At 42.9% G+C, this 27,214-nt stretch overlaps 1 protein-coding gene across 3 annotated transcripts in view; it reads right to left on the bottom strand.

Annotated features, from left to right (window-relative positions):
• SEC16B (SEC16 homolog B, endoplasmic reticulum export factor) overlaps positions 1 to 27,214 on the bottom strand; it is a 379,445-nt gene that overhangs the window by 65,486 nt on the left and 286,745 nt on the right. For all 3 annotated transcript variants that reach the window (XM_082265600.1, XM_082265602.1, XM_082265601.1), the window contains 2 exons: positions 26,962 to 27,023; positions 12,032 to 12,154 (listed from right to left, as the gene is read on the bottom strand). In XM_082265600.1, the coding sequence (XP_082121726.1) occupies positions 12,032 to 12,154; positions 26,962 to 27,023 (185 nt within the window). The remainder of the gene's footprint in view (positions 1 to 12,031; positions 12,155 to 26,961; positions 27,024 to 27,214) is intronic.

The following is a 27,214-nucleotide window of genomic DNA, read 5'->3' as shown; positions in this document are numbered from 1 at the left end:
GCAAGTAGTTTTTTTAAAAATGTTGCTACTCAAGTACTAAAAGTAAAAGTACAAGTAGTTTAAAAAAAAAATTACTACTCAAGTACTAAAAGCAAAAGTACAAGTACTGTGTTATGTAGTTATTAAAGAAAGAAGGCAAAAGTTTGAACATCATATTGTTTTTTATTATTTCAAATGCAGCTTTTATTTATACATACAGTAGCATTTATTTTCGTATGCGCTGATAATACACGTTTTGAGCTTCATGAAACCTGCCATCTACTGTTCTGGCAGTGGTAATTTTTATAATTGTAACGAGTAACTATGCAGCACAAGAAAGAAAAAAAAATATCGGAGAAGAAGTATTGAAATCATTGAAAAAATGTAGTGAAGTAAAAGTGGAAGTAGGAGAAAAAAATTCTACTCTAGGAAAGTACTGATACCGCCTTTCGGTACTTAAGTACAGTAGTGAAGTAGTTCTACTTAGTTACTATACATCTCTGCATTTCACCTAGGTACTTCACCTCCTGCACACTATCAACCTCAGTTTGTTCCTGACCTAGATTCTGCCTACAATTTGATGCTTCACTGTTCACCTACTACCAACACTAGCTTGTGACCTAACTCTGCTCATCCGTGCATGTGCTTTACCAGCTGTTCTCCTGCACACCCACTACCAATGCTTCCGAGTTTCCGTCACCAGTTTTGATAGTCAGTCACTTGTGCCCTTCCATCACTATTGCAGCCCTTTCAATTTCCAGGGGCACTTAGACAGGAACTGTGCAAGAGGCCACCCTTCTTGATATCCTCATACAAGTGCACAACAAAAGAACAGTACTTGGGTGCTTTTAGATATTCTGCATTCATATATGCTAACAAGGAACAAAGTGAAAGGAAGTGCTAACAGGTGGCTATATCAATGTGTTGCTGCCCTCTCATGGTCCAGTGATTTAGAGGTCGAGAGTGGACCTAGCTGTAACTGTGGTAGAGAAAAGCCAGGAAACCAGGCTGGCTGTACAATGTGTAAATCTTGGAACCGGATAGACAGGAATTCAAATTCTTTGGCAGGTAACACAGCTCCTGTATATATACAGGGCTTTTTTTCAGCGGGAACGCGGGGGAACGCAGTTCTGGCACCTCCTGCACTGACTGTATGTAATGGCAAGGCGTTCAAGGTCTATTAATGCTAGCTGCTGGGGGGATCTATTGTTGCTGGAGGATATCTACTTTTGCAGGGTGGGGAGGGGCGTCTACTGTTGCTCAGGAGGTCTATTGTTGTTGGTGGGGGGGAGGGTCTACTGTTGCTGGGGGTCAGTTGTTACTGGGAGGGATCTAGTGATGCTGGCTGCAGGGAAATCTGTTGTTGCTGCTGGGGGTCTATTGTTGCTAGGGGAGGGGGTATTTTTTTTTTAAACAATCTTTATTTTTCAACATATAACAAAATCACACAGTACAAGAAAAAAAAAGTAACGCACAGTAGAAACAGCGAAGTAACCAATAGGCAAATTGACAAGTGTTGCATGAGGGGAGCAGCAATCCTAAGCATCAAAAGGTGCTGTATCTCCGCATACTACATTAAGCCTCAAGGGCCGGTGATCTAAAGCCCAGGGGCGAGAGGCACGCCACCAGGCGCCAGTGGTGGACACAAAAACGGAGCACGCAGGCCGCCAGGTGTGCGAAAAGGAGAGAAAAATCAAAATAGGAACAGCACCCCATCGGGGCCCTCCGGCGGGATACACCCATAGAGAGGAGGGCCCAAAAAAGAGGCCTCCAACAAACCGCTCTCCGGGAAGTCGCCCCAACAGAGCACAGTCCCATCGCTCGACCCACCACCCAAGCCGGGCAGCGGGGAGGGGGGGGGGGGCCAGGCACATGGCACACCACAGCACCCTGTACTGATAGCAGACAGGGTGTCCACGACCCAGTGGGTCCACGGACACGACGCCAGCAGCATGCCTGTCGCCGGGAACATACAACACAAGCAAGTAGCATCACACAGTCAGTGAGAGAAATAGAACGAGAGGGAGAGAGTATCAGAAATAGGAGGAAACAAAGAGGAGGAACAGCAGGAAAATAAGAAGGGGGGGGGAGAAGAGAGAAACGTACCTGCTATCATCCGGGGCACACCCATCTCCACCACGCGTCCCATCCACCGCCCTCCATCAGCCGGCGGCACGCAGCCTCCAGTGGCAACCTAAGGAGAGGGGGGCACTGGACCCAGGGGTCGGGTTGGGGGCGAAGGGCCGGCCAAGTCCGCTAAGGACGGGTCGGCAAGCACTAACAGGGCCCTATCTAGGCTGGAGGGCACAAGGGCAGGGTCACCAATGTGATCCAGCCAGGGTCTCCACTTCTCAGCATTGCGGTCCCCGGTTCCCCTGCATTTAGCAAGCCATTCCTCCGCATCTCTGATGCCGTCAACCACCCACCTCCACTCCGAGCCGCCCGGCACCTGCGGCCTCTTCCAGTACATAGGGATTAATCTCCTGGCAGCATTGAGGAGATGGGGTAGTATACTGCGCCGGTATCGGCCAATCGGCAGGCATGGAACGTGCAGCAAGAAGTGGAGGGGGTCGAAGGGAACTTCAACGTCCAGGATGGCTTTAATCTGATCACGGATGTCCCGCCAAAAGGGGGCGATGACCGGGCACCCCCACCAAATATGGAGGAGAGTACCACGGCCACCACACCCCCTCCAGCAAGTAGCAGGGACGGAGGGGAAAATGCGATGAAGGTCGGCAGGGACCCTGTACCATCGAGTCATAATTTTGTAATTCGTCTCTTGCATTTTGGAATCTGTGGAGCTTGAGTGCGTAAGCTGGTAGAGATGAGCCGACCTCGTCCCCGAAAGTTCCCGACCCAAGTCCCGCTCCCACGCCCGGAGGAATCCGGGCCTGGAAGCAGGAGCCGCCTCCCCCAGTAGTTGGTACATTCCCGACACAAGACGTGGGGCAGCCTCGTCCTGTATGAACAAACGTTCAAAGGGTTTGAGAGAGGCAGGAGGGCGAATCGAGGGGCCGTGAACCCGGAAGAAATGGTGCAGTTGGAGGTATTTCCAGAAATTTAGTGGGGAACCACCCCGACGGCCTCCCAGCCGCTCATAAGGCAACAGTCTACCCCCCTCCATCAGCTTACCACAGCTAGCGTTTCCATCATCCACCCAGGGGTCAAAGAACGACATTTGCTCACCCGGAGGAAACCAGAGGAAACCCCCAGGGGCGCCAGCGGGGAAACAGGGGGCGCCAGGTCCAGCAGCTTATTGATACGATCCCAGGTGTCCAGGACCTGGGTCGTCAGAGGAGACGTATAAGCCGACAGCCCCCTGTGTTCCCGGGACAGCCAGGGAGCATAGGACAGGTTCCTACCCGCCATACACTTTTCTAAGGAAACCCAAAGCTTGGAGTGGGTATGGAAACGCCAGTTCAAAATACGTTGAAGAACAACCGCCCTATAATAGCGACGCACATCTGGCAGGCCAAGGCCACCTAGATTTTTCGGGCGTTTCAGGGTAGTCAGGGCGAAGCGGGGGCGTTTCGCGTTCCATGCAAAATCAATGAGCATGCCGTCAAGGTGAGTGAAGAAACCGCGGGGCAGGGGGATGGGCAGCATTTGCAAGTAAAACAGCACCCGGGGGAGGACAGTCATTTTAACAATGTTAACCCTCCCCAGCCAAGTGAAAGCCGTCTTAGTCCAATGGAGGAAGTCCTGTTTGATGTTAGATAGCAGTCGGGGATAGTTCTGAGCGTATAGCGTGTCGAAGCTGTTGGTAAGTTGGATGCCGAGGTACCTCATAGACGTGGTGGTCCATGTGAAGGGAAAGGCAGCTCTAAGGGCCCTAGAGAGGGACGAGGGGACGGACACCGGCAGTATCTCCGATTTGGCGAGATTTATTTTAAAGTTGGAAACAGTGCCAAAGCGCTCCAGTTCCCACATCAGGACCGGCAGCGAGAGCAAGGGGTCAGTGAGATGGAATAACACATCATCAGCGTAGGCCGAGAGTTTGTGCTCCATGTTGCCTACCGTCACGCCCCTAATGTCGCCATTCGCCCGAACCCTGCTCAAGAAAGGTTCCAGAACAAGGGCAAAAAGAAGGGGCGAAAGGGGGCACCCCTGCCTGGTATCGTTCCTGATCGGGAAGTCCGCTGATAAGCAGCCATTGACCCGAACCCTGGCCCTAGGGCCCGCGTACAGCGCCAGAATCCAAGCCATCATATGGGAGCCGAGGCCCAGGGACCCCAACACTGCCTGCATATAATGCCAGTCCACCCGATCGAACGCCTTTTCGGCATCGGTCGAGAGGATCAGGTAGGGCGGGGATTCAGGGTTTGATTTGGCCCAGTGGATCAAGTGCACAGCCCGGATGGCGTTATCTCTGGCTTCCCTACCAGCGATTAAACCCGTCTGGTCTAGGTGGATGAGTTGGGGCATTAAGAATTTCATGCGGTTGGCCAGGATTTTAGCGAGTATCTTCACATCCGTATTAAGTAGTGAAATGGGGCGGTAGCTCTGTGGGGAGGTAGGGTCCTTGCCCTCCTTAGGGAGCACCGTGATATGCGCCAACAACGCCTCAGGGGGTACCGATCCACCCGAGGCTAGGGAATTAAAGTACTTACACATCGGCCCTTGTAATAGCTGGAGGAATGTCTTGTAGTAAGCTTTTGTGTAACCATCGGGGCCCGGGCTCTTGCAGTTAGGCAGGGAGAGGACAGTATTTTCCAATTCGAGCACAGTGATAGGAGCCTCCAAAGAGGAGCGCTGTTCTGCTGTCAAGGAGGGAAAGGCATGATCTGAAAGGTAGTCCCGGATCGCACCAGTCTTAGCGCGGTGAGCGGCAGAGGAGTCTCGGCTGGACAGATCATAGAGGTCGGCATAGTAAGTCCGAAAACAGTCCGCTATGTCAGAGGGCTTGTGCACCAGTCCACCCGAAGGGGCCCGCATTTTAGGTACACAAAGTCTGGCCTGTTGTCTATGCAGCGCCCGGGCCAGCATCCGCCCACATTTGTTGCCATGCTCATAGAACTTATGGGAGACGTGGCGAAGACGAGCCCGGACGCCGCGGTCCAAGAGGCGGGAAAAGAGCACCCATAGCTCCGTCAGGCGGGTCAAGGCATCAGGGTCACCAGTTTGCTTATGAGAAAGCTCGGCCTGTTGAAGGGAGGTCAGGACTCTAGCAAAGTCCGCCTGCCGTTCCTTCTTAAGTTTGGCACCCAAGGAAATCAATTTTGGCCCTCCCACACCACCCCCTCAGGCAGACCGTCCGATCCATTCTCAGCAAAATAGCACCGCAAGACCTCCGAAACGCTAGAGACAACCTGTGAATCATCCAGCAAGTTTTTATTCAACCGCCATGTCCAGGACCTATGGGTGCTAGCAGGCAGGGCAAGTTCCATCAGGATCGGTGCGTGATCAGAGATCGTGATGTTGCCAATCGACGATCTCCGCAGGCACTCCAAGGAAAGCTGATCAACATAAATGACGTCAATACGCGTATAGACATCATGTAAAGAGGAATAGTAACTAAAATCCTTGTCCTGGGGGTGGAGAATCCGCCAGGAGTCCACCAAGCGGAGAGATAGGAGGGTCTTGCGGTAATGTTTGAGGAAAGCGAAGGAATGGGAGGATCTGCCACGAGAAGTGTCCAGGAGGGGGTCAAAGCAGACATTAAAATTGCCCCCTACCACCAGGGACCCCTCCCTAAAGTCAGCTAAACGTGAAAGAGTGGCATCTAGGAAGGAGAGTTGCCCCGTATTGGGAGCTTAAAGTGAGGCCAACGTGACCATTTTGCCGTGGAGCGTTCCCTTGAGGAACACAAAGCGTCCCTGGGGGTCAACTACATGGTCGACTGGTTGAAAAGGACAGGCCCGGTGAAAGGCAATAGCCGTACCTCGGGATTTGCTAACAGGGGATAGGCTATGGTACCATTGACTATAGAGGTGCGTGGGGAGCTTTGGGAGGGAGCGGGGGGTGAAGTGGGTCTCCTGCAGGAGAACCACCTGCGCCCCGAGCTTCTTCAGTTCCCACCACAATCTGTTGCATTTGTGCGGGGAGCACAGGCCCCGCACATTGTATGACATTACCTTAAGTGATGACATCACGAGACCAGGGTTGCGACGGACCAGCAAGGAGGCAGCGGGGACAACGTGGAGAGACGAGGAGAACCGGCTTCCAGATGTGCAGGCACGAAGGAGGAAAGGAACAAAGAAAAGAGGGTAAGTAAAACACAGCAGTCATGATAATAATACCACAGTCAATTAAGTAAGAAAAAAACACAAAAAGATAACCCATAAAAAAGAGAAAAAAAGAAAAAAAAATTGGAGGTTGACCGAGAAACCGAGCAACCACCCTGACCCCAATAGGGGAGGGAACTAAGGGCCGGGCCGAGTGTGACACCCCAGAAGGAGAGGCACACTGGGCAGCAGCCACAGTCCACAATAGGGGACTAATACCACAGGGGGTAACCTACTGGGGGAACGTAGGCCGACCACCAAGGGGAGGACACCCACAGAACCAGGGCAGGGACCAACAACAAAAAAAAAACCCCAAAAAAAAAAACAGGGGACCCAACCCGCACCCGCCCAACAGGTTCCCGGTGAGAAAAAGGGGCTAAGGGGAGAAAAAAGAACCCCCCCCACCCCCCCCTGCGGAAGGATCCCACGGACAACCGGGCCAAGGCAAGAACACTGGGAGATTGCAAGGCACAGTTCAGAGTCCCAAGCAGGAGCCCCACTTCACATTCAATAGGGCACAAGCAGAACCAGGGTCATGGGCAACTAAGATTCAGGAGGAGGGGAGGCCACGCCGGGTCCCTCCACATGGCGAGGACGGTTACGTCTGCGTTGCCGGCGGGGAGCCGGTTGCCAGGGCTGAGGTAGGCGGACGGACGACATTTCGGGCAGGGTTCTCCAGTCCGGAAAGTCCACAGGTCCTAGGCCCAGGGCTGATAGGAACCCCTGGAGGTCGTCTTTGGTGCGTAGGGTAGCCGAGACATCACCTCTAGTAGCTTGGAGATAAAAGGGGAAGCCCCAGCGGTAGGTGAGGCCAGCAGCTTGAAGTGACTCGAGCAGAGGACGAAGAGCCCTGCGTTGCATAAGGGTGCGGCGTGACAAATCCTGATAGAAGTAAAGGCGTGCACCATCGAAGTAAAAAAAGGGCTTGTTTCTCATCTTCTGCATTATATTGTCTTTAATGGTGTATTTATGGAGCTTACAGATGACGTCACGTGGGTTGTCAGCGTCTTGTGAAGGGGGTCGCAGGGCCCTGTGCGCCCTATCAATTTCAATAGGGGCAGTGGCAGGGAGGCCCAAAATCTCTCTGAATATGTCCGTCAAAGTGGGGACAATGTCCCTAGGGGCTGTGGCTTCAGGGAGGCCCCGAATCCTGATATTCCCCCGGCGGCTGCGATTTTCAAAGTCATCAAGTTGGGAGAGCAGGGCCTCAATTTTCTGATCCTGTCCCACACAGTGTGCCTGCAACTGGGATATGATAGGGAGAGCTGCATCCAGGCGCTGTTCAACAGATTCCACATGGGATCCCAAGTGAGAAGTGTCCACCTTTAGCTGAGCGATGTCCTCCTTAAAGGCAGTCTCAACCCTGGAGATGAATCTGTCCAGGTCTGCCTTAGTGGGAAGGGCCCAAATGTGCCTCCTCAGGTCCCCATCGCCCAGAGTGTCAGCGAGACCGGGACCCCCCTCCTGGGACTCCGAGAGGCAGGGGGTGGCCGGAGGGATCGGGGTATGCACCGATCGCTGTGGAGAGAGCCGGTGCCTCCGCCGCAATCTTGGACGACTGTGGATCCCGGCCGTGGACCTCAGGGAAGAAGGCCGGGATGCGGCCCGGCGTGGAACGATCCGGCCGCGGCGGTTGTGAGGCAGTCCAGCGTCGGGAGGGCATTGCAGAAGCCGACAGGGAGGTAGGATGCTGGCAGATTCTAATGGAAAAGGCTGTGGCGGGTGCGGAGCCGAGGCAATGTGTGTCCTCACTCCTCCATGGTCAGGACACGCCGCGGGCGAGGGGGTATTTTGTTGTGAGTGATACATTGTTGCTGGGGGAGGGTCTATTGTTGCTGGCTGCTGAGGAGTCTATTGGTGCTGGCTGCAGGAAGAGCTGTTATTGCTGCAAGAGATCTTTTGTTGCTGGGGGAGGGGGTATTTCCTTCCGGGTGGTTCATTTTTGCTGAGGGGATCTATTGTTGCTGGCGCATGTGATCTAGTTTACAGTTTTTCTTGTTATTATTAACAAATTCCATACAAATTACTTAGTACCACAATTGTTACATGGTTCTGTATTCTCTAAAAGGAGAAGTACTTGGGAGGTGGGTAGGGGGCGGAACCAAGAAATTGTGCAGGAGGTGGGTAGGGGGGCGGAGACTAGGGGTGACTCGGAAAGGGGAGTTCCTGCACCTATTGTCTGAGAAAAAAAGTCCTGTATATATATATATATATATATATATATATATATACATTCACCCACCACTTTATTAAGTACACATTGCTTGTACTGGATTGGACCCCCTTTTGCCTTCAGAACTGTCTTAATTCTTCGTGCCAACAAGGTGTTGGAAACATTCCTCAGAGATTTTGGTCCATATTGACAGCATCCCGAAGTTGCTGCAGATTTGTCGGCTGCACATCCATAATGCCAATCTCCCATTCCACAACATCCCAAACTCCCAAATCCCCAAATCCCTGAACTAATTGTCATGTTCAGGAAACCAGTTTGAGATGATTTGAGCTTTGTGACATGGTGGAAGTAGCCATCAAAAAGGGATGGACATGATCAGAAACAATACTCAGGTAGGCTGTGGCGTGTAAACGATGCTCAATTGGTACTAAGTGGCCCAAAGTGTGCCAAGAAAATATCCCCCACACCATTTCACCACCAGCCTGAATCATTGATACAAGGCAGGATGGATCCATGCTTTCATGTTGTTTACACCAAATTCTGACCCTACCATCTGAATGTCGCAGCCTAAATCGAGACTCATCAGATCAGACAATGTTTTTCTAATCTTCTAGTGTCCAATTGCAGCAAATTTTAGCCTCAGTTTCCTGTTCTTAGCTGACAGGAGTGGCACTCCGTGTGATCTTCTGCTGCTGTTGCCCAACTGCTTCAAGGTTCGATGGTATTCTGCAAATACCTGTCATACCTGGAATTTAGCTTTAGCCTTCACCCATTCCTTCACTCCCAGCTCACTTTTTTCTCCCCTCTCATGACACGTTTCTTAATCCCCCCTATACATTTGCTCCCGACCCCTTTTTTCCCTTCACACATCTTCTCTTTCACCTCTTTCTCACTCCTTTTTTCTCCTCTTACTATTCCGACATCCATATTAGCTATTACCCTTCCCCACCTTTAAAGTTAAACTCCTTGTTTGGAGGTGGGTGCAGGTACAGTTTACATTGACACTAATAGGTCAATTTATTAAAGGCAAATATACTGAGCATTTTTGAAAGTGAAGTCGCACTCTGCAAGTGCCGTTGCCCCAGAGCCTAATAAAGAGATAAAGCTTCACTTTACAAAGAACAGCCAATCACATGCAAGGAAAAAAAACACATAAAAAAACAGCATTTTTGCTTGTACATGATTGGATGATGAAACTCAGCAGATCTCTCACTTATTTACTAAGCTCTGGAGCAACTGCACTTGCAAAAGTGCACAGTCTATTTGCCTTTAGTAAATCTACCCCTAAAATGGCAACTACTGTACAATCAATCTATAGATGGCAAGCTGTTCTTCAATTAGCCGATTTTAAAGACAGTTTTTTGCCTTTTCTACCACACTCTGATGTTATTTTTAACTACCTAACTGACTCTGTGAGGAACCGTGTTCTTATGCTGTATGTCAATGCATTCTTTTAAAAAAAAATTAAAAAAATAAAAATAAAAATAAAATGACATTTATAACATTGGGTATATTGGGTGATCCAGATTTGGGGATTGAAGGATTTTTCGCCATATTTATCCTGATAGGGTTTTCTGTTTGTGCAAATCAACCATACAATTTGTAAAGGTTTGGTGATTGATGTAGTATTATATGGAGCCATTCTGCTCCTGCATAGTTTTCAATTTCAAAGTATAAAGATGAAACTGCGACTATGAAAATCTGCATTACTCTGGGCTGGCCAATAAAGACAGATAAAAGGTGGCTACATACACTGATGTCTATTGTACCTTGACTTATTTGTTCAGATATGATAAAACATATATCCCCTGAAGAAGCCTAATAATTGGCAAAACATGTCAGGAATATTGGGATTATCATTCCACAATTACCATCTACCATAGACCATGTTTGTAAATATCGAAGATGAACTGATCCATTACATTTTTTAACATATTTTATATGTCCTTCCATTTATTTGCTATTTTTTTCCCTTTGATATATTTTTAATTGATGGAATAAAATATTAAAATTGTATCTTGTATTTGAGAGTTACTTGCACCTTAAAAATCCTTGCTCTGCTGGGAGCATTTTTTTTTTTTTTTTGTATCTTGTCCTATTTCAATGGGATGCGGTGCCTATGAGATCTCCTCTGACAATCTGCTTCCTGTACTCTGATTCTGTAAGGAAACATGTCCTTATGCTGTATGTCAATGCATTCTTTTTACTTATAAAAAAAAAAGACATTTATAACATCGGGGATATTGGGTGATCCAGATTTGGGGATGAAAGGATTTTTCGCCATATTTATCCTGACAGGCTTTTCTGTTTGTGCAAATCAACTATACCATTTGTGATGGTTTGGTGATGTAGTATTATATGGAGCCATTCTGCCCCTGCATATTTTTTTTAAAATTCAAAGTATAAAGACAAAACTGCATCTATGAAAATCTGCATTACTTTGGGCTGGCTAATAAAGACCTATAAAAGGTGGGTACATACACTGATGTCTGTTTTACCTTGATTTATTTGTTCAGATATGATAAAACATATATACCCTGAAGAAGCCTAATACTTGGCAAAACATGTCAAGAATATGTCAGGAATATTCGGATTATCATTCCACAATTACCATCTACTATAAACCATGTTTGTAAATATCTAAGATAAACTGATCCATTATGTTTTTTTAACATATTTTATATGTCCTTCCATTTATTTGCTATTTCTTTCCTTTGATATATTTTTAATTAATAGATTAAAATATTTAAATGTTATCTTGTATTTGAAATAGAACAAGATACAAAGCAAATGCTCCCAGCAGAGCAATAATTTTTAAGGTGCCAGTAACTCTCAATGGAATGCGGTGCCTATGAGATCTCCTCTGACAATCTGCTCCTGTACTTTGTATCTGTAAGGAACCCTGTTCTTATGCTGCATGTCAATGCATTATTTTTCCTTATAAATAAAAAAAAATTAAAAGATGACATTTATAACATTGCGGATATTGGGTGATCCAAATTTGGGGATTTAAGGATTTTTCGCCATATTTATGTTGATAGGGTTTTCGGTTTGTGCAAATCAACCATACCATTCGTGATGGTTTGGTGATGTAGTATTATATGGGGCCATTCTTCTCCTGTATAGCTTTTTTAAATTCAAAGTATAAAGACGAAAGAGCGTCTTTATGCATTACTTTGGGCTGGCTAATAAAGACAGATAAAAGGTGGCTACATACACTGATTTCTATTGGCAATCAAAAGTGTTTTATTTGCGTAAAAAGCAATACATCTGTAGCTGGGACTTCATGATTCTCGGTTAAAAGTCTGAGATTAATGATTCCCTATGAGCTTGTTTAGAATAAAAGCACCAATTCCATTTAACATAAAACATTACAGATGGATTTAAAGATGTATCCAGCTTGTATCTCCCCTCATCCTGTTGATGCTTGCTTGTGTTGTAATGTACACAAGGCTATTTAAAATTTAATCAAAAGCCCTATGCTATGTGCAGAACAAAGACAAACTCCTGGGAGAACAGAATCAATGTTAATTTAGCCCAAAGCCCAAGTAGCTAAAGGGAGTGAATAGAGGCTGATGGAACGTTAATTTATACATTTATATAGAGACATGAAATATACCAGAAGAAGAAATACATCTATATATAGAGATATCACCTTTTTCTCTTCTGATTTCTGTGCCAGAACTTCATCATTAGATCTTTCCTCCCCATTATCATCTTCAACAGAGACTGTGGACGTCTCAGACACCGTGCTCACTCTTCTGGACATAAGTGCATCCTGTAATATAGAAGAAAGCACTTACTTAGCATCGCATATAGTGGTCAGAAGTTCCAGTGATAATTCTGCATAGTGGCTGATTTAAAACCACTTTTGCTCAAAGGCTACTATGGGTTTGGGGGTCCAGATTGACCAAACTCAAAGAGCTCTCACAGATCACATGACCAAGTGAAGGGGCACTGCGCTCTGTGTGCAACCTCAGTGGTATTACTTTGGCAGCTTTGCTTTGAAACATGACTTGACAGTTAATTTCCTTGGTTGATCTGTAGTAACTGTAAGGTACTGTTCACACTTATATGTTCATGCTTGATTTCAAGCCTTGCATTTAGGACAGGCCATTTGTTTCAATGGGCTGCCCTACACATTAAAATCACACAAATGAAGTGCATGACACTTTTTTTAAATCGGGATGCACCACTCTTCTGTGGTATTTTGTTACTATGTGATTTGGTGTGTGCAAATGCATTAGCAAGATGCATCAGGGCGCCATTGAGACTAAATGGCACCACTGCATGCCTGTAAAAGAGATGCATATTTTTCCCGCAGTGCACAAATGTGAACCTGGTCTATGTCATTTTGTGCGTCACAGTATATGGGAAATATAGCTGAAGGCTCCATCCAAAGTTCTTACTGGGGCATTCTGGGTAATAAATACATGTAAGGTCAGCTTTGTATTCATTAATACATTGTAATATACCGAGTGTATATATATATATACATATATATACCATATATACGCATGTATAAGCCGACTTATTCAGCACATTTTTTATGCTGAAAAAGGCCCCCTCGGCTTATACTCGAGTGAGGGTCCCCAACTGCTCACACAGTGGTTCCACAGTGGGCGCCGGGCACACGTTCCCTCCTGGTGTCTCCTCTTCTACTCACTCTCCCATCCAGTCCCAGCTCTCTCAGGGGATATGGAGCTGCGCTCGAAAACCCCTTATGACCCCAGGCATGCCAGATGATCAGGGGTGGGGGGGATAGCCGCTGGACAGGGGTGGATGATCGGCAGGGTCTCTTCATATCAAATGCTTCAGCATATGTCCCAGATGGGATCTCCCGGAGCACCTCAGCAGCTCCTTTCCGGCGCCATCGTCAGGCCCCTCCCTCCCTCAGTGTGTCATTGACACTTTTGATAGTTAGGCACTGCAGTTTATATAGAGGTCGGTACATCAGATCAAAAAAAGGGACAATCGAGGAGGAAAGAGAAAAACATGGATTTGGTCCTGAAAAAGGTTATAGTAGCAATTAGCCACAGCTTGCTTGCAAAAAAAAGGTTAAGAAACCTGGACCAAGACAAAAAATTTACCACATTTTACACAAAATTTACCCACCCTAGGCTTATACTCGAGTCAATACATTTTCCCAGTTTTTTGTGGAAAAATTAGGTGCCTCAGCTTATATTCGGGTCGGCTTATACTAGAGTATATACGGTATATATATATATATATATATATATACATACATAAATACACACACACACACATATATATATATATATATATATATTTTTTTTTTTTTTTTAATGCAAGGCATGTAAGTACCTCAAGTTGACTTGGTATCTCTTTTAACTTGTATAGCAGAGCTCAGTCTGAGCGAGGGAGAAGCAGCCCAATAAAGCATGGGAGGCATGGGATAGCATGATATCAGGGGAGAGCAGAGTGATAAATGAGCTCATTTGTCTGCTGCTTCTTTTTTTTTGCATGTCCATTCACAGGTTGGAGGCGAAACAACAACTGTAAATGTTACATAAAGTGGAACTAAAGCCGCTTGCGACAGTTATCATTCATGGTATGGCTTCAATGTAATTTTTTGGGGGGAAACCATCATATTGATGGGTTTAGTTGTGCTTTAAATGCAGCAGAAAAAAAGGTTCCCTGTTTTCCCAGATAAGCTTGTTTTTACAATAATGCATTTTTGCTGCATTTTTACCTGGCTTAAATGCAAAAAGAAAGACCTCAATAGAAATATTTCCCTTTAACCACTTGCCTATTGGGCACTTTTACCTCCTTCCTGCCCAGGCAAATTTTCAGCTTTCAGCACTGTCACACTTTAAATGACAATTGCGCAGTCATGCAACACTGTACCCATATGAAACTGTTATAATTTTTTTCACATAAATAGAGCATTTTATGGTGATATTTAATCACCGCAGTTTTTTTATTTTTTGCTAAACAAACAAAAAAGATTGAACAGTTTGAAAATAAAAAAAAACATTTTTCAGTTTGTTATAAAATTCCGAAAACAGGTAATTTTTCTCCTTCACTAATGTCCACTGATGAGGTTTCACTGATGGGCACTGATAGGTGGAACTGATGGCACTAATGAGGCTGCTCTGATAGGCAACACGGATGGGCACTGAAAGATGGTACTGATAGGCGGCACTGAAGGGCACTGAGAGGTGGCACTGATGGGCACTGATAGGCAGCACTGATAAGTGACACTGATGAGGAGGCACTGATGGGCACTAATTTGCAGCACTGATGGGCACTGTTAGGTGGCACTGGCGGGCACTGATTGGCAGCATTGGTGGGCACTGATAGGCTGCCCTGGTGGGACTGCACTGTTAATCAGTGCCGATGTCCCTTTAACATAAGCCAGTTATCGACTTTCTTCTCTCCTCAGGCTTTCAGCATGAGGAAAGATAAGCCAAAAACCGGCTTGTGTTTACATGCTGTGATTAGCTGATAGCTGATTACGGGGTAAAGGGCTGCTGTGATTGGCCCTTTACCTCGATCTGTGATCAGCTGAGTCTGAAGGTAGTGCGATCACGGGAGGATGTCCATGTATGCTCTCCCAGAAAAGATTTAGCAGTATATATTATATATTTTTGAGTTTTTAAGCATTTTGATAAACATTGTATTTTATTGTATGTTTCAGAGCAAGTCATCAAGGTCATGGCTCGGTTTTAGTGACGGTTCACATTGGTGTCATGCGGGAACCCTGCGAATCCACTGCGCACCCGACTCGCAGGCAGTTCACACTGCCATATGTGAACTGCTGGGAGTGTCAATACAAAGTTAATGACACTTTCAGATTAGTTTGCATATTGCAATGCAAACTGTTAGTTCGGACACAAATCAGATCGTATTGGTGTGAACACCCATGTGATCCGATTCTGGTGCTGACCAAAAAAAGGGTCCTGCATGACTTTGGTCTGAATGCAATGCAAATTCAGTCATACAATCTGTATGGCTGAATTTGCATTGCACAGACATCACATGTGATTTGCAGAGCAGTGCGGTGCGAACCACATGCGATGTCTGACATCGCTATAATGTCAACCGGCAGTTACACAGAATAATAAGTAATTACATTAGTGCTTCCTACATTTATGTGAAGGTTATATAAAGAGGACTATTTACTTCTTTTTAAGCCATCATACTATTTTCCCATTGTATAGCTAGATAACAGAAACAAATCCAGTGGTGGCTCTTATGCTTTTGTGCTAGAGTGGCCTTCAGCCATTGTTTCTTCCATGGAGGCAAACTGATTCAACAAACTCGTCAAAATTCAATAGACACTGAACTGAGGTTTGCCTGGCCCCCACCAAAACGTTACACAATAAAAGACAGAGGATGTGTCTAAGCAACAATATAGGAGCACTCAACCTAAACTATAGATGGCTTATATAACAATAACGAATAATACGCTCAACAACTTTGATAGTTTCAGGAGCTCATGGAAACTGATATTAAAAATGAAGTGCTTATCAAGCTGGACTTATTTTTCCTAAAAATAAAAAATAAAATGTAATTCAAAAAATGCTGACGTTTCTTTCGGCTGTTCCCTCCCCCCAATTGCAACTCTGTATAGAGCCCATTGCAAATGGAAGGAGAGGGAGAGCAGTCACTGCTCCGATCTATTTTTACATGTAAATTTCAGCTTCAGCTATTGAGCTCTATAAACATCAGGTTTTTTCAACAGACAGAAAGGATGGACAGAAAACATTTTAAAAAATTGCACAATATATTTGATCAAAAATAAAATTTGTCTGAAGCTGTGGTCTGGGCAGTAGACATGTGCAGAATGAAAAAATGTGTTTCACTTCAATTCGTTATTTGAATTGATTTGAATTTTCCAAATTAAGTTCAGTTGAACTCAATTTGGCTGAATTTGGAAAAATTTGAATCAATTCAAATTCCATTCAAATTGCATTCTAATAGAATCCCATTTAAAATCAAATTTATTCTATAAGAAATTCAAATTTTGTAAGATGGTTATATTATTTACATTTCATTCTATTCTATTGTTTTTTCTATTCTATTATTTTCTATTATATTCTATTCTTTTCTATTCAAATTTGAATATAGTCTATTTGAAATTCGAATTTCAGAAAACGGATATATTGCTATATTCTTTCTAATGCATTATTTTCTATTGTCTGATCTATTCTTTTCTTTTCTATTATTTTATTTTATTTTTTCTATTCTATTCTTTTCTGATCTATTCTAATTTATTCTATTCAAAATTCGAATTTTGGAAGATGGTTATATTCCTTCTATTCTATTCTAATCTAATATTTTCCATTCTATTCTTTACTTTTCTATTTTAGTCAAATATATTCTTTTATTTTCTATTCTATCCCTAAACAAATTCTTTTCTATTCTATTTGAATTTGAATTGATTCTATTCCCTTTTTGGGAAATGGTTATATTCTTTCTATTTTATTCTATTCTATTGCTTTTTTAATTATATTAAATTATTTTATTTTCTATTCTTTTCTATTCTATTCTAATTTAATTTATCTATTTATTTTATTCTAATCCATTTTTCTATTATTTTCTTTTGTATTCAAATTCAAATGTATTCTATTTGAAATGTACATTTCAGAAGATGGTTATATTTTATTTTATTCTATTTTTTAACATATTCTATTCTTTTCTGCTTTACTATATTTTTTATTTTCTAATCTATCCCTTTATTTTCAATTCTATTTTTTCTATTGTTTTATTTTCTATTCTGTTTTACCTCGTTATATTCTATTATTTTATTTTCTATTTTATTATTTTCTATTCTTTTCTATTCTATTTCATTATTTCTATTCTATTTTATTCTCTTCAGAAATTTGAATTAGATCTTGTAATGGAACCTCAACGCACACTGTATTTGTGGACTTCCGTCAGTATACGGCTTCCTACAGTCTTGAACATACATACCAGATTTTCCAGCCGCCCTACATACAAAAGTAGCCAACAACTTAACTTGTACTGGAATCACAGTTTATTGAACAGTCACACAGAATTTATACTATATGCAGCATGGACTCCCCCCCCCCCCCCCGATCAGATTACCACACACAGGTCAGGGGTTGCCTGAATACATTATCATATGCAGATGAGATAGAATTAACCTGAACTAATTATCGAGCATCTGGACAGAATCAATGTGAAGTCATTAACATTTAACAATGAAATAGACAGACTTAACACAATCCACATCACACCTCAATAGGCAGACAATAGGGAGAAACTGCCAGTGACAGTCTGTCGATCTCTTACATTGAAGTACATGGAATACACGTCTAAGCATTGCTTTGATTATTTAGGAGTCACAGACTTCATGGCAACAGGCTATAGGTCTCACAGTGTAAAGTGGGAGTAAATCTTCATATTTCTTGAGAGATATTGTTGATAAATATTACTCTCCCATTTGAAGTTATCCAAATTATTTTCTCAGAGTCCATTAAGTATCTGTCTTTCACTCCCAGTGACGGTGAGACCCGTCACATATCTTCCCCCCAAAGGTCACAGATAACAATTCAAATTTAAATTGGATTCGAAAAACCATTTAAATTAGATTTATAAACTATTCAAATTTCATCTGAAATTTTGTTTTGTTATTTAAGATTTGTTTAAATTTGTTACCATTGTAATTCAGAAGTTCAGATAAATCCAAATTTATGAATAACAAAAAATGTGTCCAGATTTTAATTTGGAACAAAACAAACCACACGTCTACTGATCAGATTTGTTTTTATTAAATGAAGCAAGCACCCTAACTTTTTTAGAGGACTAAGTGTGCCTTTCTCCCTTTGTATTCATTCATTAGGATATGCTGTCTGTTCAATGTGCTTGATGCAAATTGTCTATTGAGTAGACAGGTCACCCCAGTAGGCTATCTGCTATTTGGGTGACCAGTCTCCTTAAAGCCCCTCAATAGTTCTGCAAAGATATAGCAACCATAGCAATCAGCCCACCCTAGGTGTGACGTCACATCCTGCCCTGTGTTCCACAGTGGCTCACCTCACTTCCTGGAACACTGGACTTGGTTTCCTCGCTGACAACATGATGTTTGCTGTCACAAGTGTCTCTTCTGGTGGATGGCTTCCATCCAATATGGCATGGCTGCAGATAAGCTCTTTGATTTTATACTTCTGTGAGTTTGTATTTGGCTTTTTTATTGGTAATAAACCTATTGATGCTGTACCTAGCTGGCGCCCCCTTGTGTTCCTTTTCATGAAGACATAGGGTGCCCTGCAGACTCCTCCTCCCTGCGGCACTGGAAGGCAAAGATACTGAAGCTGGGTGCCAGTGGATTATATCACTGTGACTTCAAAGAAGATGTTCTCCCAACAGGAAGAAAGTATAAAAAAGGGCTGTAGAGGGTGTGGGCGGGTTAGCAAAATAAAAGACTTGCTCCAAAATTTAGCTGTCTTGATGAAAATAAATAGGGAGATAGAATATATACTAATCCAGAATACATTAGATGCAATTCAGTACAATATTAACTTTCCACTGCATTGTGATTTTCTATAACTAGCAAAAGAATTGTAACATTCTCCTCCTTTAAACACTGATAACATTATTCCGTTTGTAGAAAGGTAGTAGGTTTCCCACTAGCTTCACACTACAGAAGTCTGTATGGAGCCTGAGGTCAAAAAACCAGCAACAACAGACTAACAGGCTTGTACTGGGAAAGAATAGTAGTAAAGCATGGTTACTAAACAGACTGCACAGAATGTATATTTAAAGACATGGCCACCCTCATTGCAATCTATACAGTCGACAGAGCTGTGGCCTCAGTCATTTTTTTACCCTACTTATACCAAAGAAAATGACAGTGCATATCAAAGAAAAACGCACTTGCATTAATTACATTATAGGTGTAACATCAGTAATTTGCATTCTAGCACTGCGGGAGACCTAGCAATACAGTACTGTACAGTACACAGGTTTATTAAGCTGAGTTTGAAATTAAATTAAAGTGTTTTGGGAGCATATTTAGGGTTTAAATGATAAAAATAGGTATTTATAGGCATTTTTCTGACCACATCCAAAATTCACGTTTTTTTCATAATTTGCGGGTGCTCTAGGAACATAACCACCTGTGAATTTCAGGGGGACAACTCTATATTAGAAATGAAACTGTTAAGTGTCAGCTTTGCAAAGTAAGGTGCATTTAATGAAAAACAGATGTTATTGCTACCCTACTCTACTTTTACTTATGTGAAGATATGCTTTCTTTTTATTATATGCTTCTATCATATGTTGTTGATCCTGGGGGTATGAACCCCTCCTGTCCTGGTGTGACAATGCTCACTTGCCATCCTAGGGCAGTCTTTTTCAAGCTAGGGTTCTATGAAACACTAGCATCCCTACTGTTATTGGTAGTGGTTCTTTGCCCAGATTGTTTATGTATTTTTTACCTAAACTGTCCACAATGTATTGTTCTTGCTAATGTCTCGGGAAGTCACCGTGTCGCCGTGTCCTTAACAACGGGTGACTCATCAGCTGTCAGCGGGGAATGTTAACCCAAGAATTGCCGGCAATAAAATTTGAAAAAAAAACAGCATGGGAGTCTGGTAAGTTTTGGTCTGGTAAGGGTCTCGTTAAGTCCCTCCTTAAAAATCCATACCGGACCCTTATCCAAACATGCAGTTAAAGGTGGCTTCCAGATTTCGATAAGCCCCCTGCAGGCAGACCCCCACAACCACCGGTCAGGGATGTGGGAAAGAAGCCTCTGTCCCCAACATGGGGACAAGGCGTTCTGGGATGAGCCCCTCTACCTCAAAGCACCAACCCCCATGTTGAGGGCATGTGGCCTTATAAAGTTCAGGAAGGGGAGGGGTGCTCATTCGTCCCCCCCCCCTCCTGGCCTGCCAGGCTGCTTGCACAGATAACAGTCTGCTATGGATTTTGGGGGGACCCCCACACCATTTTTTTTCTTTGATTATTTTGGCATAGGGTTGCCCCTTAAAATCCATACCAGGCCCAAAGTGCCTGGTATAGTTTAGTGGGGGGGCCTCCCCCCTTTTCTTTTAATAATTTGTGTCCAAAACTGATGACATATGCGATTCAATCGCGTTCCCTAAGAAGACAGTAAGCCTGGAATTCACAGCTGAACTGCACCTCTATGCTTAGAAAACACATAGGACTCTTTAAATTTGCACTGAATTTGCAATGTCGCTGCACCGTAGATATGTGAACCGGCTCCATAGAAAGCTGGTTTGGTTCACATGTCATGCGAATCAGATGTAGTTCAAAATGCATCCAAATTGCATATATGTGAGCAGAGCCTCAAGTGTATATGAAGTCACATAGCACACCTGGTTGGCCAGCTAACCTTTAACTGCTTGACAAGCCTTAGGAATGCCCACTTACAGTAAAGGAGTCTGGGTCCAGTGTAATCAACTGTAGTCCAGTGTGTGCAAGCAGATCACAACACAATTTGAAGAATCACTGACAGCAATGCCACTCATACACCCAGTAAAGGTAGTAGAGAGAGCTATCGCACCACACAGGGTTAAATTATTTTCTTAACTCAAAAAAGTAAGTTTAAAAAATGTATTTAAAAAAATATAGATTATTAGATTCCATTATTGTATATGTGTTAAAGCGGTATTAAACCCAAAATGAAAAATGTAATATATTGCAGCTTACCAATCATTGGATGTGGTGGCTGCATACCTTTTCTTTTTTAAGCTTTTTCCCTTTGTTTTCACCTAGTGATCTGGCCAGTAACAAACCTCCTGTATTAGAGTGTGCCAACTTTGCATGTAGGAGCACAGGGGGCACCTTTGCAAAGAAGCATTATCAGTCATGCGGGAAGGGATTGTTAGATGTATTAGCAGATTTTAATACACTAATAAACTGACACTAAACCCCAGCTCACACTTTATAAGCAGTTACAGCAAACTGTTTTTTTTTTCCTTTTGGGATAAAGGTGTTATGCAAATAAATAAAAGCTGATCATTATAAGCACCCCTGCCAGTGTTAAATGGTTTGTCTCATCTCAACAGACTTACTAGCCAGATCATCAGATGAAAATAGGAAAAGAAAGCCTAAAATCGCACATATCATACAAAATGTAAAACAATATATCCTTTTTTAAGTATTTGATAATGCACAAAATATTTCACCAAAAATCTATCTTTGTAAATAGGCTGTAAGTAAACATTATAGTGCTACATAGTTCTTCTAAAAGCAGAAGAAAAAATTGTGGGGTTGATTTACTACAACTGGAGTGTGCAAAATCTGGCCAGTATAAAATTCAAACTGGCATTTTCAATCCGACTTCGGGGGCGATTTCACAGACATCTGTGCGGGTTCCTGTATAGATGTCTATTGAAATCGCCCCCCGGAGTCCCCAAAAGTAGTTTCTGAATCAGAGCGGCACACCGATTCGGACAGTGCCATTGCCAGCAATTGGCTCCGATTTGACATGCGATTTGACGTGTCAAATTGGACCAATGTGAACGTGGGCTCATTGTCAAAGCTTGATTGAACAAGCTGAAGTTAGAAGCTGATTGGCTACCATGCACAGCTGCACCAGATTTTGCTCTCTCTAGTTTTAGTAAATAAGCTACAATGTCTATATTACCAATGGACATTGAGGACCTTCTGCAGTTTGGTGACCACACCTGTTACATGATTGGCATACTAGACAGATAGATGTCCCCCTCGAGTTCCAGTTATTGCAAACACTTCCAGACATCCTACACGTTGCCCCCACTGCTCACTTGTTCAATTACGAATAGAGCACCCCTCTTGGCACCCTATTCAGTCAGTGCTACAAGGCTTTTGAACAATACTTATATTGGCTGCTAACCAGGAAAAATCTAACTTAGTAGCCTAAAGCTTAAGGAAAAAAATGAGTTCACTCTTCTCATAGTCGCTGGTAGAGGGGAAGTGTGGAGGGAGAATGGAGGGAGCAAGGTTATAGCCATAGCAACTGGGGCAGCAGAGAGCGAAATCGTTTCTTTTCAGGGATTGATGGGCACCTCGGAGAGTCAAAGGTCAGTAATCACATAATCATTAGGTACACTAAACAAAAATTAACCCTAAGCGTGCAGGTTTCACACTAATATACTGAGTGTTAATAGAACATAAGATCAAAACTACAGGCGTGAAAATGAAGAATACAAATACTACTACCTACAACTTCAAACTTCTATGTTGCAAATATTTAGCACTGAAAATTTCCCATATTTTGGTACACACCAGCTATATTATTTTATTATCTGAACATACATTTACATTTTGGTTCTGTTAATAGGAAAATATTCATTGAAAATTGCCACCAAAGGTGCAAACAAAAAAAATAAAATAAAAAAGTGTTCTACGTACAGCCGTGGCCAAAAGTTTTGAGAATGATACAAATATTCATTTTCATAAAGTCTGCTGCTTCAGTGTTTTTAGATCTTTTGGTCAGATGTTATTATGGTATACTGAAGTATAATTACAAGCTTTAAAGGCTGTGTCAAAGGTTTTTATTGACAATTACATTAAAGGGTAACTCCACTTTCATGGGAAAAAAAATCAGCAAATAAAGAAAAAACAATATAGCGTATACAATTGTGACACAAGTCATATTGTAATTGAATGTTATTCAAAAATTACCTTTCCTTTTCAATCTGCAGCTGTTGTAATTTTCTGAAAATGCAATGCAGTATGGCTACCTGGAGTTGTTCTGTACACAGAATGTTTACTGACCACACCCCAGAAATATAATTTCCTGCTTGTGTGATTGGCTCACCAATTTTGCCAAAAGTCTGCCTAAGATCAGATTTCTGGCATCCCCTGCAACAAAAATTTCATTTTTAGTGAGATACTGCCAATAGGAACATGTCTACAGGAATGCAGACCCAGAAGATTTCCTCATTAGAGCCCTGCAGCTGCCACAGCTGATTCGACTCCCATTTGACCCACTCAGCCCAGAGGCACAGAGGAACAAACAGGGATTTCTTCAGAATAACAAAATGTAGGAATCTGCAACAAAGTTTGTTAAAATCCTTGCAATGTACAGAATTCACCCAGAGGGGGATGTTTTTTTTTTTCTTAAAAAAAGTAGAGTTACGCTTTAAGTTTATGCCAAGAGTCAATATTTGCAGTGTTGACCCTTCTTTTTCAAGACCAGTGCAATTCGTCCTGGCATGCTGTCAATCAACTTCTGGGCCACGTTCTGACTTATGGAAGCCCATTCTTGCATAATCAATGGTTGCAGTTTGTCCAAATTTGTAGAGTTTTTTTGTTTACCCGCTTCTTGAGGATTGACCACAAGTTCCCAGTGGGATTAAGGTCTGGGGAGTTTCCTGGCCATGGACCCAAAATTTCAATGTTTTGTTCCTCAAGCCACTTAGTTATCACTCTTGTCTTATAGCAAGGTGCTCCATCATGCTGGAAAAGGCATTGTTGCTCCCAGAGGATGTTTTTGTACCATTCTTTATTTATGGCTGTGTTCATAGGCAAAATTGTGAGTGAGCCCACTCCCTTGGCTGAGAAGCAACCCCCAGCTAAATGATCTCAGGATGTTTTACTGTTGGCATGACACAGGACGGATGGTAGCGCTAACCTTTTCTTCTCTGGACAAGGTTTTTTCCATATGCTCCAAACAATCAGAAAGGGGATTTATCAGAGAAATAGACTTTACCCCAGTCCTCAGCAGTCCAATGCCTGTATCTTTTGCAGAATATCAGTCAGTCCCTGATGTTTTTCCAGGAGAGAAGTGGCTTCTTTGCTGCCCTTCTTGATGCCAGGCCATCCTCCAAAAGTAGTCCTTCCCTGCTGCTCGGTGTATCCTCTCAGCTGTGCGATCTTATTGATTAATCTTATGTTACAAGCATGACTCCAAGTTGCTGTTTGTGAGTATATTGATCTTAATAAACAGCTGTTACCAGCTTATTTGCACGGAGAGCATTCGATTTCTTTTTGTTTTTGCTTCTTTGCTTATGTGGTGATCTCTATGTGCCCTGTGTGAAAGCGGCACCATCGCTGTTACCTTGTCCCTGTGCATCCGTCTGAGACCTCCTTACCATTTGGTGACATCTGCCTGTGACCCCAGAGGGGTAAAAAAGCTGCTTTTGACTCAGTGTTCTGTGTCAAATCTTAAGGTGAGAGGCTTTGATCTCTGGTGGCGGTGGAGTGAAGCACAATATTATATATTAATCACTTCTGTGGTGGCCATTGCTTTGAGGATTGGAATGCACCTATTTATGGATATTTAATTTCATGATTTTGAGTGTATGCACATATTGATTTATTGACACTTATTTATTTTTTGATTTTTTGTGTGATATTGAGAAGCACTTATGATTTATTTATTTATTTATTTTTTCACAAAAAGGTGCTTTATTGAAAAAAATTAACACAAGTTACAGAAAACAGTTATGATTTAAGATCATTGAGTTTGCTTATTATTTACACATATTGTCATTATACATATATATTTTTTTACATATTCACTATTCATTTTTCTGGCGCAGCACCTGTTTGTTTTGAATGACATCCTCCAAGCAAAGAGCGTTTGTGAACAGCAGTTTTCAGTTCTTTCCACAGATTCTCGATTGGATTCAGGTCTGGACTTTGACTTGGCCATTCTAACACCTGGATATGTTTATTTGTGAACCATTCCATTGTAGATTTTGCTTTATGTTTTGGATCATTGTCTTGTTGGAAGACAAATCTCCGTCCCAGTCTCAGGTCTTTTGCAGACTCCATCAGGTTTTCTTCCAGAATGGTCCTGTATTTGGCTCTATCCATCTTCCCATCAATTTTACCCATCTTCCCTGTCCCTGCTGAAGAAAAGCAGGCCTAAACCATGATGCTGCCACCACCATGTTTGACAGTGGGGATGGTGTGTTCAGGGTGATGAGCTGTGTTGCTTTTACGTCAAACATAATGTTTTGCATTGTTGCCAAAAAGTTCGATTTTGGTTTCATCTGACCAGAGCACCTTCTTCCACATGTTTGGGTAAGAGAAGGTAAGAGACACCGCTGCTCGCTCTGCACATCCACCCCGAGCGTGACTCGGGGATACCGATAATAGCATGGAAAATCCACCCCGAGTCACACTCGGGGATACCGCTAAGCAGGTTAAAGAAACCTGAGCTGAGAGTAATACATGGAAATACTATGCAGACCTCCTGAAAATAATAGTTATCCATCTGTCTCAGGCTTCAAAATTTCCTGAGTTACAGACCCATAACATGTTTGAGCTTACAGTGAAGTTGAAATTTACAATCTTTTTATTTGTTCCAGGTCAGCGACACCTAAAATGTTTAAACCACGGCATTATTGTCACTGGCCTCCAGCTAGCATTTTCAGAGAGAGGTCAGAAATACGAGAGCTGCCATTGTTGACTTCTTTTTGAAAATGCTACTTTGCTGGCTGTTGTAGCAAACCTCTGACTATAATACTTTCTGAGTAACTGACCTGAAACAAATGTCAATATGAACCACTTCGGTACTACAGCAATTTTTGTTGTTGCTGCAATTTTTTTTTATGCCCCACAATGCGAAACTATTTATTAAATGCATATTTTCAGGAAAAAAAGTATAATATAATGAATTTTGTTGCAAACACACACAATATAATACCCACATTTTTGGGTAAAATATAAATGACGATGTTCTGTTGAGCAAATAGATACCAAACATACCCAGTCTTAAATCTAAGTGATATTGCGAAAAGCAATGGTACCCAAAAATCTACATAGGCGTCACTTTAAAAGTCTTTACAGCACATCAGTTTAGAGCTAAGTGTGCACTCTGGTGCAAAAATGATTGCTCTCATGCTGACATTTGCAGTGATACCTCACATGTGTGGGGTGATCGTGGTTTACATACATGTGTGCATCCTGGGCATTAGTTGGCATTTTTTTTTTTTTTATTATTTAACAAACCCCCATATGATAGCATTGGGCAGATGACATGTACTCTTTATGGAGACAACGGGGGGCTCTAAAGAGACTCCAATTTCTGCCTTGCCCTCCAAAGCATCTAACCGAGCAGAGACCTGCTCAGTTAGATGCTTTCCTGGCTGTATCAGAATGACAACTCTGAAATCAGAAGCGACAAAATCATTGTTGCTTCCAGTTTAATTCCTGGGCAGAAGAGATCGAGGAATGGATGTTCCTCTATCTCCTACTGCTCACCATGATGAAGTCCTGCAATGTGATCCTGGGCTCCTGGTAAGAGTGGGAGAGCTATGGAACCACACGGGGGTGGGTGGGTCTATGCCACCTGCACTGTAGAAGTGATATTGCCACCACATTTCTTTCACTTTATAGCCAGTAGCTGGCTGAAGAAACGGGGCACATGCCATCAGCTTGTCCTTAATCCTTCACTATTTGGATGTATAGTACGTAATACGTTCAAAGTGCCAAACTAGTTAAGAAAGTCAGAAAAAAGTCAGAATCCTCATTTACATAGCTGTTCTACATTAATGACTGATGCAAGAGGATCAGCATGACTGCCAAGCAACTAGCATTTTGCAGAAGTCAGCAGGGGCAGCCCCTTTGTATCTTCTTATACAGGTTTCCTTTAATAAGCTCATCTACTGGAATAAAAAATAACTGGTAGCCTACCTGCATTAAGAAAGCATTGGTACTTCCATGTGTGGGCGACTCTGAAAACTCCTCTAACGTCTCTGGTGAGGAAAGAAACACACCAAGTTTAGGAAACATAACTGGTATGGTACAATATATGGGACAATTACTGAATTCAACACATTTTAGGCCTCCATTACTAAGGTATATCTAAAGCAAAAATATATTATTGTAGTTTTAGGACTAGGAAATGCTGAAAACATTTTTTTGCTGTGCTTCATTAAGGAGATTT

The sequence above is a fragment of the Pelophylax lessonae genome, assembly GCF_965119305.1.
Source record: "Pelophylax lessonae genome assembly, chromosome: 8".
NCBI classification, from domain to species: Eukaryota; Metazoa; Chordata; class Amphibia; order Anura; family Ranidae; genus Pelophylax; species Pelophylax lessonae.
Note: the sequence above shows the minus strand (reverse complement) of the source record. Positions and strands in the feature narration are given on the sequence as shown.